Source organism: Hylobates moloch, unplaced genomic scaffold (genome assembly GCF_009828535.3).
Source record: "Hylobates moloch isolate HMO894 unplaced genomic scaffold, HMol_V3 SCAFFOLD_23, whole genome shotgun sequence".
NCBI classification, from domain to species: domain Eukaryota; kingdom Metazoa; phylum Chordata; class Mammalia; order Primates; family Hylobatidae; genus Hylobates; species Hylobates moloch.
The window spans coordinates 33,446,715-33,465,754 of NW_026652298.1; the positions used below are offsets into that span (position 1 = coordinate 33,446,715).

The following is a 19,040-nucleotide window of genomic DNA, read 5'->3' on the forward strand; positions in this document are numbered from 1 at the left end:
TATGATTCATCCTTAGAAAATAATGGGACCAGTACACAAAGATGGAGGTAAACAATATTCATCATATGTTGTCTATTTAACAGCAAAGAGGGCCAGATGCAGTCGCTCATGCCGGTAATCCCAGAACTCTGGGGGTCGAAGGTGGGTGGATCCCTTGAGCTCAGAAGTTCAAGACCAGCTTAGGCAACATGGTGAAACCCCATCTCTACCAAAAAACCCAAAAAACAAAAATTAGCTGGGCGTGGTGTTACATGCCTTTAGTTCCAGCTACTTGGGAGGCTGAGGTGGCAGGATTGCTTCAGCCTGGGAGGTTGAGGCTGCAGTGAGCCATGATTGCAGCACTTCAGCCTGGGCAACAGAGTGAGACGCTGTCTCAACAAACAAACAAAAAACAAAGGGAAAACAACCTAAATGTCCAGCACCGGAAGTCAGCTAAGTAGAATGTGGCATAGTCAACCATTTCATGGAATATTATGCACCCATCAATTGTTTTGAGGTTGACATTTTAAATATTTATGGATATGGAAAGATGCCCGTGGTATTAGCATGTGAAAGGTCAGATTCTAAAAATTAACCAAATTTTGTAAAAATGTAATCTACATCCAAATATATAGAGACCAAAGTTTCTCAGCCTTGACAATATTAACATTTTGGGCCGGATAATCCTCTGTTGTGGGGCGCTGTCCTGTGTATTATAGAATGCTTAGCAGCATCCCTGGCCTCTACCCACCAGAGGCCAGGAGCACCCATCCCCAGTTGTGCCAATCAAAATTACCTAGGAAGGAATCATCACATTTCTAAATTCAGATGGTCCCATTTAATAAATGGTTTCTGCTTTAAAAATAAAGTTTTGGTCTGACATGGTTGAGATCTATGTCCCTGCCCAAATCTCATGTTGAAATGTAATTCCTAATGCTGGAGGTGGGGTCTTGTGGGAGGTGACTGGATTATGGGGACAGTTTCTCATGGCATAACACCATCCCGCTTTGTGCTGTCATGGAGAAAGTAAGTTCTCACGAGATCTGGTTGTTTATTTATTTATTTATTTATTTATTTATTTATTTATTTATTTATTTATGAGACAGAGTGTCACTCTGTTGCCCAGGCTGGAGTGCAGAGACACCATCCCGGCTCACTGCAACCTCTGCCTCCCAGGTTCAAGTGATTCTCCTGCTTCAGCCTCCCAAGTAGCTGGGATTACAGGTACCTACCACTACGCCCTGCTAATTTTTGTATTTTTAGCCTGGCTGAGGTCTGGTTGTTTAGAAGTGTGTGGCTGGCCGGGCACAGTTGCTCATGCCTGTAATCCCAGCGCTTTGGGAGGTTGAGGCAGGTGGATCACCTGAGGTCAGGAGTTCAAGACCAGCCTGGCCAACATGGCGAAATCCTGTCTCTAACAAAAATACACAAATTAGCCGGGTCTGGTGGCAGGCACCTGTAATCCCAGCTACTAGGGAGGCTGAGGCATGAGAATCGCTTGAACCCAGGAGGCAGAGTCTGCAGTGAGCCAAGATTGTGCCACTGCACTTCAGACTGGGTGACAAAGCAAGACTCCGTCTCAAAAGCAAAAAAGAAACGTGTGGCTCCTCCCTACTTGCTCTCTTGCTCCTATTCCTACCGTGTGAGGTGCCTCGCCCACCCTTTGCCTTCCACCACGATTGGAAGTTTCCTGAGGCCTCCCCAGAAGCTGAGCAGATGCCAGCATCATGCTTCCTGTACAGCCTGCAGAACCATGAGCCAATCAAACCTCTTTTCTTTAAAAATTACCCAATCCCAGGTATTTTTTTTTGTAGCATTGCGAGAACAGACTAATACCTGGTCACGCATCATTTGTTTGAAACGCATTTCACATTTTCCACATAATGTATAATGAATTTACAGAGGGTGTTTGATTTCCCGGCTTAATCCCACAAATCTTTTTAGCTCCACATGTTGCTGAAACACAAAGGGTAGCTCAAGCCCAAGCCTTGCTGATCCCTGAGTGAAAGACAGGTGCGGTGAATCCAAGACAAGTGTGTGAGGGTTTACTGTCAGGAACCCCTAGAAATCCCTTTAGTGTTACTGTTGATTTTTCACTTTCCTGGTACTATTTGGTGGTCGGGAAATGTTAGTTCCTCTTACTGGGGTTGCCATAATTATACCAAACTAGGCAATCAGTGGGCACTTTATATAAATTACATAAATAATCTAATTTCATCTTCATATATATAATAAACAAAAATATATATTATATAACAATATATATTATATATTATAACTAAAATATATTATATATTATAACTAAATAGATATTATATATTACAACTAAAATATATATTATATAACTAAAATATATACTATATATTATAACCAAAATATATATTATATAATATAACTAAAATATATATTATATAATATATTATAAATAAAATATATATTACATAACATATTATAACTAAAATATATATTATATATTATATTATAAAATATATATAATATATAGATATATACAGATATATAAAACTGTTTCCATTACACAAGAGGGGACTCTAAAGCTCAGAGAAGTTAAGAAATGTGCCAAGATCTCCCGTGACACACACAAACACACACACACACACACACACACACACCCAGACACACACACAGATAGCTTGTCGAACTATAGAAAGCTATGAGATTTGGAAACGTATTTAAATTCACTCTTAATTTTCCATAATTGCTTTTGTTATCAAAGAAGGTTTCTGAATTAATTATGTAACATCATGCTGTCTTTCGAACATAAGGTACTGTTAAAATACAGCACTACATTTATATAAGGATGAAGAAAAACAGCTTTTATTTTCTTCTCTTTGATCTGAAAAAGGGAATTCCTAAAAGTACTTCATTAGAAGAGAGCTATAGGTCCTAGAACATATCAATGACTTTTTTTTTTTTTAAAGAAATGAGGTCTCGCTATGTTGCCCAGCCTGGCTTTGAACTCCTGGGCTCAAGCGATCCTCCTGCCTCAGCCTCCCATGTAGCTAGGACTACAGGCACACAACACTGTGTCCGGCTCCTTTTTTTTTTTTTGAGACAGGGTCTCACTCTGTCGCCCAGGCTGGAATGCAGTGGTGCGATCTCAGCTCACTGCAACCTCTGCATCCCGGTTTCAAGCAATCCTCTCACCTTAGCCCCCTGAGTAGCTGGGATCACAGGCATGCGCCACCATGCCCGGCTAATTTTTTGCATTTTTGGCAGAGAAGGGGTTTTGCCATGTTTCCCAGGCTGGTCTCAAACTCCTGAGCTCAGGCAGTCCACCCGCCTCGGCCCCCCAAAGTGCTGGGATTACAGGCATAAGCCACCGTACCTGGCCCTACTTTTTTACACTAAACTATTTATCTTTTCTTTCGCTAGAACTCAGGATTACTGGAGAGCATTGATTCCAACTAGATCTTCAGGGATGCATATTTTGATAAAAATAGCTCTTCACCGGTGCAGATCTTGCTTTATTTCCAGCAAAGTGGGAAAATGAAAAATTAGAAATTAGCAAGCTGTTCTTAAATGAGGACACACACGTCCTCCTTTCTTTTCTCCAGAAAGTGTCTTGACATTGCATTGTAGCAATCAGATTTCTTGGGAACTGGAGTGTGCAAATACTGGGAATGGGAGCAGTTCACAGGGGGAGCTGCGGCTGAATGGATCCAGAGAGAAATGACTGGAGAGCGTGGGATCAACTGGAGCTGCAATAGTGAGGATGTCAAGGCCATGGGGAAACAGGAGCTGGGAGACGTGGTGAAGAAAGGGTGAGAACTGGCCCACTGGGAGCTATGGGGCACAAGCCAGAGATGCTGAGGACAGGTGCAAGGCAGATGGGTCTGTTCCAACAACTGTATCAGTTCCTATCATGTTTTCCATTAAGTTTGTTTGCAACTGCGCTATCAGAAAGGTGGGGAATGGGGAAATTAACACATATTCAGTCTTTACTAAAATGCTAGGCTGGCCCTATTTAGGCAAACTCCCATCTATTTTAAGTAATCCACAATTAAATACAACAATATAGATAGGTATTGTTGTTCACAGTTTACAGATGAGGATCAGAGATGTTAAGTGACCTTCCCAATGTCACACAGCTAGTGAGTTGAAGAGTCAGTATCGGAACCCAGGTTCTTGCAATCCCAATACTACTGCTTTTCCTTCTATATCTCAATGTTGGCATTTTTAAAAGAGGAAAATCACCAAAGACTATTATTGAATATTCTATTAATGATGACATATAACACCATACACCACAAGAGAACAGAACAAAAATTGAAGGGACAAGTAAACCTTGTCTTGGATCTCATCTATGAAGACATACAAGCAGATTCAAGTGTGTATTGAGCACTTAGGGTGAACAAACCAGGAATCATCCGGAGCAATTTACATGGCTTATCTCATTTAATTCTCACAAACCCCTATGAGGTAAATGTTATTATTCTTACATTACAGAAGAAGACACTGAGGCTCAGAGAGGTTAATTAATTTGCCCAAGATCACACAGCTAGCAAGTGGTTAGCAGGAAACTTGCCCATCTGACCTGTTTCCTAGAAGCTATGAATGGAACTGAGGCTATCTTTGATTTCATCTAGTGCTAGCCTTTGAATGAAACATTTGCAGCAAAACCACACACTTCTCCCAAAGGCAAATTTTGATCATGATCACAAAGATGCAAAAAACCAGTTTCAATTAATACTGAATGATCAAGCATTTTCATTCATGAATAAAATAACACATCCAGAAGGCAAGAGTGTGTTATTGACACACAAGACCAGACACAGTGGGTGAATGGTCCATCCAGCCTGGCCCTCTGGGGCTCACAGCCCTCAATGGCCATGCCAAGCCAGAGTCCATTTTTAGCTTCAAACTATACAGCAGCCAGCAAACATTTTTAATGTTCTCTTGATCTTTAGACCGAGAGTGATAAACGAATGTCGTGTTCCCAAACGGCCAAAGCTCTGTATGTGAGCCTGGCCAGAATGAAGGTTAAGTCCAACTGGAGTTGTTTGCTCTGCTTTTCTGTTAAATTTTTTTTGTATCTGCTCCTGCAACTGTCCACCCCACTTATTTTGTGATAAAATGCTTATTGAGGAAGATACCAATAAGCAACATGGAAAAAAGAAAACACATTTAATTTTCCACCCAGCGATAACAATTTTGATGTGGTCTCCCACTCTCTGTATGCTATTTACCAACATAAGATGATTAATTTTGGGGAGGCATAAAATGATGCCATTGGGAACACCATGTCAGATCGTTAACTATCGTCACTTTAATGGCCTCACAGTGACCTGGTGGAGACACCATGGAGAAGCAGGAAAATGCAGTGGATATGGTTGCAGGCTGAGGCTTCCATTTTTGGCACCCTCTCTTGCTTTGAGGGAGCAGTTGCCACATTGTAAGCGGCTCTGTGAAGAGGTCCACATACCGAGGAACTGAGAGTGGCTTCTGGCTGACAGCCTCCAAAAAGCTGAATCCAGCCACAACCCTGTAAGTGGGACTGCCAGTGGATCCTCCAGCCGCCAAGTTGAGCCATCAGATGAGACCACAGCCCCAGCTGACAGCTCCATTACACCCTCATGACAGACCTTGAGCCACAGGATCTAGCTAAGTTACCCCTGGATTCCCAACCCACAGAAACTGTGAGATAATAAACATAGGATCCCAATGTGCTAAATTTGGAGGCATGTGTTATGTGGCAGCAGATAACCAATACAGTGGCTCGGGTCCTGGAGCCAACTGGGCTTAGCTCAAAAGCCTGGCTCAGCCGCTTATCAGCTCTGTGGCTCTGGCAACTTAATTTCCCTGACTTGAAGTTTCCTTTACCTTAAGGAGTGGTGGTGAGGGCTAAATGGGTTAAAAGTAAGCTGTAATCCCTGTCATTTTTTAATCCTTCCCCTGGTTGCTACTTGCCTAATAGCAGTGTACGAGAGTACACATATTCGTGTATCTTTGCCAACACTGTGTTTTAGTATTCTTAAAAAACCATATTCTGGCTTACTAGATACCCCAAATCGATAAGTCAAAGGAAAAGACAAAATCTCACCATATGGTTTTCTAAATCATAAATGTGCCAGAAAAGATTCAGCTCCAGCCAAGAAAATGCAGAAGAGGTAAAGGTAAGGAACTCTGTGATTTAGCCATTTCTATTTTTTTTTTTCATTGTGCCTGTATTTCCATGCTTGTAAAATGGGAGTTAGGACCCACCTTACTGTAAATACAAATAAAGTGCTTTCACATGAACCATAACCTCTGCCTCCTGGGTTCTAAGCGATTCTCCTGCCTCAGCCTCCCAAGTAGCTGGGATTATGGGTGTGCACCACCATGCCCAGCTAATTTTTGTATTTTTAGTAGAGACAGGGTTTCATCATGTTGGCCAGGCTGGTCCTGAACTCCTGACCTCAGGTGATCCACCCGCCTCAGCCTCCCAAAGTGTTGGTATTATAGGTGTGAGCCACTGTGCCTGGCCCATATGAACCATTTCTTCTAACGCAAGACATTTGTGAAATAGGAAGGATACGATTATTAGACCCATTTTCCTGATGAGAAAACTGAGGCTTGGATAAGGTCTATCGGTTAGGCTCACTTGGTTAATGTGTGGTGAAGCCGGCAACCCAACCACATGAATCTTGATCTACTGCTCTTCCCATGGTGTCTCCTTAGGAAGGCTCAGGTGTTCTTGAGAATGACCTTTAAAGATGGTGCCACATGCGCCACTAGGCTAGAGCTCCAAAAAAGCCACATCTCTTTCTTCACTGCCACATCCTCCATACCCAGCACAGCACTTGGCGTGCAGTAGGTGCCCAATAGCTTTAGTTATGGAATGAATGAATCGTCTGTACCAGACTCTCTTTCTGACTTGGAACCCTCCATACCTACATCTTTCTGATTTGTTTTAGCATAATTATGGGTAAACATTAATATGCCTCTCTTATAAATAAACAAACAAACAAATAAATAAATAAATAAAGCAAAACCTCGGCTGGGTGCAATGGCTCACGCCAGTAACCCCAACACTTTGGGAGGCCAAGATGGGTGGATCACTTGAGGTCAGGAGTTGGAGACTAGCCTGGCCAACATGGTAAAACCCTGTCTCTACAAAAAATATAAAAATTAGCCAGGCATGGTGGCAGGTGCCTGTAATTCCAGCTACTTGGGAGGCTGAGGCAGGAGGATCACTTGAATCCGGGATGTGGAGGTTGCAGTGAGTCGAGATTGCACCACGGCACCACTCTAGCCTGGCCAAGAGAGCGAGACTCCATCTCAAAAACACAGACACACACGCGCACACACACACACACACACACACACACACACATACAAAAGAAAAAAGGAAAAGCAAAACCTCAAAAGCCACTGATAACTTCTTAAAACTATCAAGGTCAAGAAGAATAAGGAAAAGACTGAGAAACTGTCACAGACCAGAGGAGGCCATGGAAGATGAGACAAGTCAATGCAATGTGTGTACCTGCACTGGATCCTGGAGCAGAAAAAGACATTAAAGGAAAAATGAGTGAAAGCCAAATAAAAGTCTGGAGTCTGGTTAATGGTAACATACCAAGGTCAGTTTCTTAGTGTCTTTAAAAATTTATTTATCTATTATTATTATTTGAAGACAAGGCCACCCAGGCTGGAGTGCTGTGGCATGATCACGGCTCACTGCAGCCTTGATCTCCCAGGCTCAAGCAATCCTCCCGCTTCAGCCTCCCCAGTAGCTGAGACTACAAGCACATGTCACCATGCCCAGTTAAGTTTTGTATTTTTCATAGAGACAGGGTCTCCCTATGTTGCCCAGGCTGGTCTCAAACCCCTGGGCTCAAGCGATCCTCCTGCTTCAGCCTCCCAAATTGCTGGGGTTACAGGTGTGAGCCACTGTGCCCAGCTAGTCAGCTAGTTTCTTTCTTTCTTTTTTTTTTTTTTTTGATATGGAATCTCAGTCTCTCACCCAGGCTGAAGTACAGTGGCTCAATCTCAGCTTACTGCAACCTCTGCCTTCTGGGTTCAAGTGCTTCTTCTGCCTCAGCCTCCCAAGTAGCTGGGATTACAGGTGCCTGCCACCACACCCGGCTATTTTTTTTTTTTTTTGTATTTTTAGTAGAGACAAGGTTTCACCATGTTGGCCAGGCTGGTCTCGAACTCCTGACCTCAGGTGATCCTCCTGCCTCGGCCTCCCAAAGTGCTGGGATTACAGGCGTGAGCCACCACGCCTGGCCAGATAGTTTCTTAGTGTTGACAACTGCATCTTGATGATGTAAGATGTTAACAAAGGAGGAAACTGGTGAGGGCCATATGGGGTCTCCCTGTAATATCTTTGTAACTTCTCTGTAAATCTAAAATTATTAAAAACTAAGATGTTTATTTATTTATTTTTTATTTTTTTGAGACAGAGCCTTGCTATTGCCCAGGCTGGAGTGCAGGGGCACGATCCAGCTCACTGCTATCTCCACCTCCTGGGTTCAAACGATTCTCCTGCCTCAGCCTCCTTAGTAGTTGGGATTACAGGCGTCCACCACCACGCCTGGCTAATTTTTGTATTTTTGGTAGAGACGGCGTTTCACCATGTTGGCCAGGCTGCTCTCGAACTCCTGACCTCAGGTGATCTGCCCACCTTGCTTCCCAAAGTGCTGGGATTACAGTTGTGAGCCACTGCGCCCGGCCAAGATGTTTATTTTAAAATAAAGCCTACTAATACTCCTTGGGGAGGGGTGAACACTCCTACTGTTTATCCCACCCGGGACATACACACCAGCATTCAACATGCAGACCAAGGACACGGCTAGCAGTTTGTCTTCAGAAGGCAGTAAGTCCTGACGACAAGGGACACCGTGATGACAAACACAGGCGCTCTGAGAGAGCTGGGGACAGACTGGAGGCTCATTGGTCTTTCTGAACCTATTTCATGGCCAGGCCCGAGGCAGGCAGTTTATATCTCTGCAGGAGGCCAATCGCGGGGCATCTAAAGGGAGGCTCCTGCTGGCGGCTCTGTCTCCAGAGCCACGTGGAGGCACATGGAGGAGTACTTAGCATCGGAGCCGGACAGAGTTACTTGCAAGTGGCTGCGTGACCTTGGGCAAATGGCTTTGCTTCTCTAAGCCTCAGTTCTCTTACCTATAAAATGGGATTGACTTGAGCCTGCCTCGTGGGACTATTGGGAGGGAGGTCTCAAAGAGGTCAAACAGAAGGAAGGAGGAGCCTGTGCAGGTGGCCATGGGTGTGGGGTGGAGTGGGGGTGAGACATTCCTAAGATGGTGCCTCCCATCCAGTGATCCAGTGACCTTGAAGCACAGCTGGCCTTTAGGTCAATTTCAAAGTCGTTTATGGCTTTCTTTGTTCCTTAGCAGCAACCCCAGTTGTGTGTTTTCCCCAGCGGTCCCTGCAGAGATGGCCTGGGACCGTCTGGCTGTGGAGGCCATCGCCTACCTGCAGGCAGAGTGGCTCCAGGGTGGATCTCATCCCGTCAGAATGAGGCGCTTGGGACACGATTATATGACAGAGATGGGAGAGGGAAAGGAGGTGGTGATGGTGATAGTTTTATAGATAGTGGGTGATGTGGTCTGGCTGTGTCGGCATTCGAATCTCATCTTGAATCGTAGCTCCCATAATTCCCACATGTCATGGGAGGGACCCAGTGGGAGGTAATTGAATCATGGAGGTGGGTCTTTCCCATGCTATTCTCATGATAGTGAATAAGTCTCACATGATCTGATGGTTTTATAAAGGGCAGTACCCCTGCACACGCTCTCTTGCCTGTCACCATGTAAGACATGCCTTTGTTCCTCCTTCACCTTCTGCCATGATTGTGAGGCCTCCCCAGCCATGTGAAACTGTGAGACCATTAAACCTCATTTTCTTCATAAAATACCCAGTCTCGGGTGTGTCTTTATTAGCAGCATAAGAACAGACTAATAGAGTGGGACAGTCCCAGAAACACTCACTGGCTGGTCCCTGTATCCCCAAGGGCTCTTTCAGCCCAGGAATCCCTAGTCTGGATGGTGTCTTCCATTAGTACCAGTTTTTATCAAGACCCCCGGGGCTTACCAGGCACCAGCAGGCGGTAGCTGTGCTGGAAGCTGCAGGCCAGGCGCTGGGCGAGCAACATGGAGGCCATGACCCCTTGAGGGACAGGGATGCCCTTTGCGTGCTGCCACCCTGAAAGAAATCAGAAATGCAGGCTTAGGCCCATGAAGACCACTCCCCTCTCAGCCAAAGATCCCATCCCCACCACTTCCCACTTAGCGGAGAAGGTTCTTCTGACATTGTCAAATGCTTGGGTTTTATACTGAACGTGCACTTTATATATTAGGCCAGGCAAGGTGGCTCACACCTGTCATCTCAGCACATTGGGAGACCAAGGATTTCTTCAGGCCAGGAGTTCCAGACTAGTCTGGACAGCATAGCAAGATCCCATCTTCACAAAAACTTTAAAAATTAGCTGGGTGTGGTGGTGCATGCCTATACTCCCAGCTACTCAGGAGGCTGAGGTGGGAGGATTGCTTGAGCCCAGGAATTTGAGGCTGCAGTGAGCCATAATCATGCCACTGCTCTCCAGCCTGGGTGACAAAGTGAGACCCTGTCTCAAAAACAAAAACAAAAAAACCAAAAACTATATTATACTGAATGCATACTTTAATTCACTTTTTTTTTTTTTTTTTTTTTTTTTGAGATGGAGTCTCATTCTATCGCCCAGGCTGGAGTGCAGTGGCTCGATCTCGGTTCACTGCAACATCAGCCTCCCGAGTAGCTGGGACTACAGGCATATGCTACCACACTCAGCTATGTTTTCTTTTTTTTTTTTTTTTTTTTTTTAGTAGAGACAGGCTTTCACTATGTTGGCTAGTCTGGTGTCGAACTTCTGACCTCCAGTAATCTGCCTGCCTTGGCCTCCCAAAGTGCTGGGATTACAGGTATTACAGGTATGAACCACCGTGTCCAGCCCTGATTGCCACTCTTATTGGGAGCCTGGAGCACCCCCTATCCCCTAGTTTGTTTCCTTTTATCATCTCTCCTTGCTCCCTGTTCCCTCTCCCCAGAACATCATTTAAATGTGTTTTGTGTGCATCCTTCTGTCTGTAGATCTTTCTGCTAAAAACCTGTTTTGTTAATTGGTACGTGTATTTTTTACATAAACGGTATTGTGTCTCAGAAGAAAATTTGTATCTCAGAACAGCAACAGCACCATTCATGTGTCATTCCTCTTCATGGACCCCGTTTTCTGAGTCCTTTCTGTGTGACGCATGCTGCACAAAAAGCTTTATATACAGTACGATTAATATTTGTTACTATTATTAACATGTACAACCATGCTCCACGGTCTTTTTACAGAGGAGGAAATTGAGGCACAGAGAGGTTAAGTGGTGGATCTGAAAGCAGAACTCAGATGTGTGTGACCCCAGAGTCAGCAAACCTCACAGTCATGCAACACTTAGCCCAAACACTCCATCAAAATCCCTCTATTTATTTTACAACAAGTACTCCATTGAGTGCTGACTTTGTACCAAGTACTCTTTCTCAGACTGGACATACAGGGACGAATGAGGCAGGCCTGGAGCTTACATCCTCATGAGGAACAAAGAAAATGAAATGAATCATAACATAAACAGGGGCGTCATTATAATGGAGAGAAGCGCCTTGAAGGAAAAGTGAAAGGTGCTAGGAGCATGATTCATCAGGCTTCTTTCACATGCCAGCAACAATGGGGCAGGCGTGATTATCCCCATTTTACAGATGAGGAAACTGAGGCTCCAGATGTGATGTATTTTAACCCACGTTCACTGTAGCATTTTCACAAAAGCCAAGAGGTGGAAGCAACCTAGACATTCAGTGACAGATGAATGGGAAAAAATATGCCGTATCCACACAGTGGAATATTATGCAGCCTTAAAAAAGGAGGAAATCCTGTTATATGCTGCAACATGGATGAGGCTGGAAGACATTATGCTAGGTGAAATAAGCCAGTCACAAAAGGTCACATACTGCATGATTCCTGTCATATGAAACAACTAAAGTAGTCAACCTCGTAGAAACAGAAAGAGGGTCTGGGCATGGTGGCTCATGCCTGTAATCCCAGCACTCTGGGAGGCCAAGGTGGGTGGATCACTTGAGGTCAGGAGTTCAAGACCAGCCTGGCCAACATGGTGAAACCCCGTCTCTACCAAAAATATAAAAAACTATCCGGGCATGGATGCGAGCCCCTGTAATCCCAGCTAGTTGGGAGGCTGAGGCAGGAGAATCACTTCAGCTTGGAAGGCAGAGGTTGCAGTGAGCTGAGATCGCACCACTGCACTCCAGCCTGGGTGACAGAGCAAGACTCTGTCTCAAGGGAGGAAAAAAAGAGAAACAGAAAAAGAGGAATGGTGGTTGCCAAGGGCTGGGGGAAGGGAAAAAAGGAGGTTGTTTAGTGTGTTTGGAGTTTCAGTTTGCAGGACGAAGTAGTTCTGGAGCTTCACTATACAACAAATAGTGCTTATAATACTGTACTGTATACTTAAAAATGGTGAAGATGGTAAATTTTATGTTATGTGTGTGATTTTTAAAATAACAATTTAAAAAAAAAAAAAGAAAAGTGATCCAGGAAAGACATTGGTGTTGAGGTTGACATACCTATCAAGGACAACTACCAGGGCTTCCAGTGCTTTGACAAAACTCAGGTGTGTGGCCTTCTGGTCCAGTGTCTGCGATTTCGCGTTATTGGAGCAGTCATTCTATCCCTGAGCGTTGCAGCTCTCTATAAGTTTGCTGTGGCTGAACCAACAAAGAAGGCATATGTAGAAGCGATGCGGACGGCCGTGATTGTTCAGAGTGCAAAGTGATTTTGGAATATAAAGAATTTCTTTGGGTTGAGTTACCTAGAAGTTTATCACTGACCTGTGTTCCTGAACTATGAAACATGAATATGGGGGCTAAGAAATAGTTTCTCTTTGGGCCGGCATGGTGGCTCACTCCTGTAATCCCAGAATTTTGGGAGGCCAAGGCAGGTGAATCACTTGAGGTCAGGAGGTCGAGATCAGCCTGGCCAACATGGTAAAACTGTCTCTACTAAAAACACAAAAATTAGCTGGGTGTGGTGTCGCACGCCTGTAATCCCAGCTACTCAGGAGTCTGAGGCACAAGAATTGCTTGAACCTGGGAGGCGGAGATGGCAGTGAGGCGAGATCACACCACCGCACTCCAGTCCGGGCGATAGAGTGAGACACCGTCTCACACACAAAAAATTAGAAATATTTTCTCTTGATAAACAATTAATGAGTACTTTGGACAGTAAACAAAGTCAAACAATTTATTTTTTAAAAAGAAGCCATGTGATTTACCCAGGACACAGCAAGTTGGTGGTGGAGCCAGCGTTGGGGTTGAGAGATGTCTGGCTCAGGATTCCTGGCTTGTGCCTAATGCATGGATTTATTGCGAGTTGTAACACCTGAAACTTACTCTGTGACAGACCCTGGGGACGCAGCCCTCTCCTCATGCAGCCCTGGCTTGGGCTGCCTGACTCCACCCAGCCCCACGATGGACAGAAATTCCATCCTAGACCTGGATGAAGACCAAGAGGCTTCTCCCACCCCTCTGCTCCTGTGATGACAGCATACAGGAAGTGCCAACCAGAGGTGATAAATACAGACCTAGAGAGATCCCACAGCTGGAGGGGGGGCCTGAATCCAAGGAGACAGAGCAGGGCAAGGAGGAACGACAGGCGGATTCAGATTACAGATGCAGGTGCTGGGAAATACGTGAGCTCAGCAGCACAGGGCAGGAATAGTGTGGAGAATGAGGCACCGAGCCCAGGATGGCAAGTTGGCAGCACGCTCTGGCTGCCCATAGAGCTAATAGAATGTTGACTGTATTATTAGAAGGAAAGAGTGAATGAAGGAGGGAGGTGGTTGCCATTGATGCATTTGTGCTACGAACATTCATGGTACCCCTACCATGTGCCGGACCTTCCACTGGGCACAAGGGCACACAAAAATCAATTAGAGGCCGTCCTTGCCCTCTAATTATTATCAAGTACTGGGCACTTGCTCTGTGCAGGCTCTCAGCTGGTGCTGTAGAGCCATCTCATTTCATCCCCAGAGCCCTAGGAGGTAGCTCCTAGAAGACAGAGATAGGTCATTATCCTGTCTTCAGGCAACTGACGTACTATCACGGGTGGGGTGGGATTGGGTTGGTGCAGGAAGTATCCTCTGGGGTGTCTGCTCTGCACTTCATTCTTCCCGATTCTCAGATACTTCCCCATTCCTCTACAGGGACGTAGACCTGGCCCTATTGGCCATGGTTGACTAGACAGGGCTGGCCCAGAGTCCTGACACCCTCTACCCACTGAGATGATCCAGCATTCAAACAGGGTCTTTTTTTTTTTTTTTTTTTCTTTAAGACAAAAAAGGGCTAGAGAAAAGAAAGACTAGAGTGCAGTGGCGTGATCATTGCTCACTGCAGCCTTGAACTCCTGGGCTCAAGAGATCCTTCCACCTTAGACCCCCCCAAGTAGCTGGGACCACAGGCATGCACCACCATGCCCAGCTAATTTTTAAACACATTTTTTGAGAGACAGATGTCTCGCTATGTTGCCTAGGCTGGTCTCAAACTCCTGGGCTCAAGTGATCCTCCCATCTTGGCTCCTAAAGTGCTGGGATTATAGGCATGAGCCATGGTGCCTGGTCTGTGTGAGACATTCTGAAGGGTACATTACTCCCTTCACTTTGCTCAACCATCTATAGGAGTAGGGTAATCTCCCTGTTCAGAGACGATAAAAGGGAGGCTCAGAGAGGTTATGACATTTGGCCTCGGTCATAGGCTTACCTGAGACTGTCTGACCCCAAAGCCCCTGCCTCTATGCATTGTAACATCAGTTAATCCAGCTAATAACAAAACACCTGGCTGTTTTTGTTTTTGGTTTTTATTGAGACAGGATCTGGCTCTGTCACTCAGGCCGGAGTGCAGTGGTGTAATCTCGGCTCACTGCAACCTCTGCCTCCCCCAGGCTCAGGCCATCCTGCCACCTCCCAAGTGCCTGGAACTACAGGCGAACGCCACCACACCCAGCTAATTTTTGTATTTTCAGTGAACCCAGGTTTTTATCATGTTGTGAAGGCTGGTCTTGAACTCCTGAGCTCAAGTGATCTGCCTGCCTTGGCCTCCCAAGGTGCTGAGATTACAGGCGTGAGCCACCGTGCCCGGCCCCCAGCTATTGTTGATATGAGGCTTCATGAATAAAAATGACCTAGTTCACAGAATAAATTTTATTGCTTTTCACCACAGGAAACTTTTTGAGAAAGTGTGGGCTTGGCAAGTGTGGCCGTGAATTAACTGAGAAACCAAACTCTTATTTTTTGAGACGGAGTCTCGCTCTGTTGCCAGGCTGGAGTGCAGTGGCGTGATCTGGGCTCACGGCAACCTCTGACTCCCTGGTTCAAGCCATTCTCCTGCCTCAGCCTCCTGAGTAGCTGGGATTATAGGCACACGCCACCACACCCAGCTAATTTGTGTATTTTTAGTAGAGATGGGGTTTCACCATGTTGGCCAGGAGGTTCTCGGTCTCCTGACCTTGTGGTCCACCCGCCTCGGCCTCCCACAGTGCTGGAATTACAGGTGTGAGCCACCGTGCACGGCCCAAACTCTTTTCTTAATAACTCAATGGATTTTTTTTTTCTATTCTAGGATATCTGACTCAATGCCAGCCTATTAATTTAGCAACACAGTAACTATGTAGATTTTGTTTTCTATTCCAGCATATCCAACTCAATGTAAGCCTATTAATTTAGCAACACAGTAACTATGTAGAAAGTGCAGTTGATGTCTTTCGCTTAAAACCACTTGTCTCAAACAGGGAGCACTGAGGCGTCACACAATTCAATTTCCATTAAACATGTTTTTGAAACTCCGAGTATCTCAGAGAACTCAACATGTGAATATTCTGCAAAAGTGAGAGCCAAACCCACATGCTTTCAATTACAAAATGTCACATAGGAAAATACACCGTGGTGACATTTTGGTGGCCCGCAGTTGAAAATTGACCTTATAACAAAATCTGATCTCTGTTAGACATTAATTCTTAGCACAATATATTTCAAACAATTGGAAGTTAATGTCATTCATTCACTCCCTCTCACCCACTAATTCAATCAATAAAAGTTAATCAGGCACCTGTTATCAGCAAGGCACTGCATCATTTAGATATAATCTCTCTCTCTCTCTCTCTCTCTGACAGGGTCTCACTCTGTCGCCCAGGCTGGAGTGCAGTGGGGCGATCAGGGCTCACTGTAGCCTCTATCACCCGGGATCTAGCAATCTTCCCATCTCAGCTGTCCAAGTAGCTGGGACTACAGGCATGTGCCATCATGCCTGGCTAATTTTTTAAAATTTTTAGTAGAGATGAGGTCTTGCTATGTTGCCCAGGCTGGTCTCGAACTCCTGAGCTCAAGTGATCCTCCCATCTTGGACTCCCAAAGGGTTGGGATTACCAGCATGAGCACCGCTCCTGGCCAAGGCATCATTTCTCTTAGGAGAAACTAAGATGGATAAATTGCTTTCTTTCTGAAGCTCATCATTTAGTGGCAGAGAACTATGAGCGGAAAGAAAATGGAAGAATTTAATGTACTAGGCTGCTTTACCCATCATGTGAATAATTTCTTAAAATAACCCAGCATGATATGTACATAAAAATTTTCCAGTTCACTGTCAACAACAAATTTTGCATAAGATAGAACGGAATCACGACTATTTTGCTGGTGTGAGTGAGGTGCTAAGGGAACATGGGGAGATTCATTCTGGCTAGGGTGACAATGTCAGGGACGTGTTGCCTGAGCTGCGTCTTCAAAAGTTAGGAGATTTCAGAAGGCAAAGAAGAAAGCAGGGATAAGGCAAGTGCTCAGAGGTGTATGATGACGCAGAGTAGCTAAGGATCCTGGTGCACAGTGAGAGTGGCTGTGGTATGAAATCATAGAGCACTGGGAGGGAAGGTGAGGGTGTGGTCAGCTGGAGCCAACTCCCAGCAACAATTTCTAGGCTGATCTTGATGGATAGGACCCTCTGGAGACCCTGTCAAAGGGAGGAGCAAGCCCAGCTGCTCTAGTTGCATCCAGAACAGTCTGTGCTCCAGCAAAGGATACAATCAACAAAGTGAAGAAGCAACCCACAGAACAAGAGAAAATATTTACAAACTACTCCTCTGACAAGGGATTAATAACCAGAATATACAAAGGAGCTCAAACAACTCTATAGAAAAAAATCTCATAATTTGATCAAAAAACAGACAAAAGATTTGAATAGATATTTCTCAAAAGAAGACATACAAATGGCAAACAAGCATATGAAAAGGTGCTTGACATCACTGATCATCAGAGAAGGCAAATCAAAACTACAAAGATTTGCCATCTCACCCCAGTTGAAATGGCTTATATCCAAAAGACAGGCAATAACAAATGCTGGAGAGGATGCGGAGCAAAGGGAACCCTGGTACATTGTTAATGGGAATGTAAACTAGTACAACCACTATGGAGAACAGTTGGAGGTTCCTCAGAAAACTAAAAATTGAGCTACGATATGATCCAGGAATCCCACTGCTGGGTAAATACACAAAAGAAAGGAACTCAGTGTATCGAAGAGTTATCTACACTCCTACGTTTGTTGCAGCACTGCTTACAATAGCTAAGATTTGGAAGCAACCCGAGTGTCCAATAACAGATGAATGGATAAAGAAAATGTGGTTCATACATGCAACGGAGTACTATTCAGCGCAGTGGCTCACACCTGTAATCCCAGCACTTTGGGAGGCTGAGGCAGGTGGATCACCTGAGGCCAGCTTGGCGAACACGGCGAAACCCCATCTCTACAAAAACCAAACATCGGCTGGGTGTGGTGGCCCATGCCTGTAGTCCTAGCTACTAGGGAGGCTGAGGCAGGAGAATCGCTTGAACCCGGGAGGCGGAGGTTGCAGTGAGCCGAGATGGCACCACTGCACTCCAGCCTGGGCGACAGATCGAGACTCCGTCTCAAAAAAAAAAAAAAAAAAAAAAAGATCTAGTCATTTGCAACAACACGGATGGAACTGGAGATCATCATGTTAAGTGAAATAAGCCAGGCACACAAAGACAAGCGGCGTGTGTTCTCACTTATCTGTGGGATGTAAAAATCAAATCAATTGAAGTCATGGGCATAGAGAGAAGAAGGATGGTTACCAGAGGCTGGGAAGGGTGGCGGGGGGTTGAATGGGAGGTGCATAGTTAATGGGTACAAAAAAATTAGAAAGAATAGAAGGGTCTGTGTTTAGGCAGGCTCCCAGGGAGGGGCGGGGAGCATGTACTTAGCGTGTCAATGAGATGCTGGGGTCACTGAGCTGGGGAGGGGGTTCTCAAGGCAGGTATGTTGGAGGGCATCCACTGGGGTGGCAGTTACCCCCCAAGTATTAGGTGGGTACAAAAGGAAATGACTTTTGCATCAACTCAAAGAACTGAAAACAGAGACTCAAACAAATACACATAGCAGCATTATTCGCAATCGCCGAAAGGTAGAAAAAGCCCATATGTCCATCAATGGATGAATGAATAAACAAAACGTGGTCTATCCTTACAACGAAATACTATTAAGTCATAAAAAGGAATGAAGTTCTGACACATGCTACAACATGGATAAATCTTAAAATATTTTTATGCCATATGAATGAATGCAGAGGTAAAAGGCCCCATAGTCTATGAATCCATTTATAGGAACCTTCAAGAGTAGGTAAATCTATAAAGACAGAAAATAAATTAATGGTTGCCAGGGTCCTGGGAGGAATAAGAGGTAACTGCTTAATGGGTACAAGGGTCTCTGGGGTGATGAAAAAGATCTGGAATTAGATAGTGGTGGTGGCTGCATAGCATTGTAGATGTTCTAAAACGGTCTGAATTTTCACTTAAAAAGGTTCATGTTATGTTTATCATAATAAAAATGAAAAACAGCCAGGCATGGTGGCTCACGTCTATAATCCTAGCACTTTGGGAGGCCGAGATGGGTAGATCACCTGAGGTCAGGAGTTCGAGACCAGCCTGACCAATGTGGAGAAACCCCGTCTTTAC

General features: G+C 44.9%; 1 protein-coding gene across 4 annotated transcripts in view; it reads right to left on the bottom strand.

Annotated features, from left to right (window-relative positions):
* Positions 1 to 19,040, bottom strand: part of ABAT (4-aminobutyrate aminotransferase) — a 99,835-nt gene that overhangs the window by 33,956 nt on the left and 46,839 nt on the right. For all 4 annotated transcript variants that reach the window (XM_032144642.2, XM_032144645.2, XM_032144644.2 and 1 more), the window contains one exon: positions 10,033 to 10,143. In XM_032144642.2, the coding sequence (XP_032000533.1) occupies positions 10,033 to 10,102 (70 nt within the window). In that variant the 5' untranslated portion in view covers positions 10,103 to 10,143. The remainder of the gene's footprint in view (positions 1 to 10,032; positions 10,144 to 19,040) is intronic.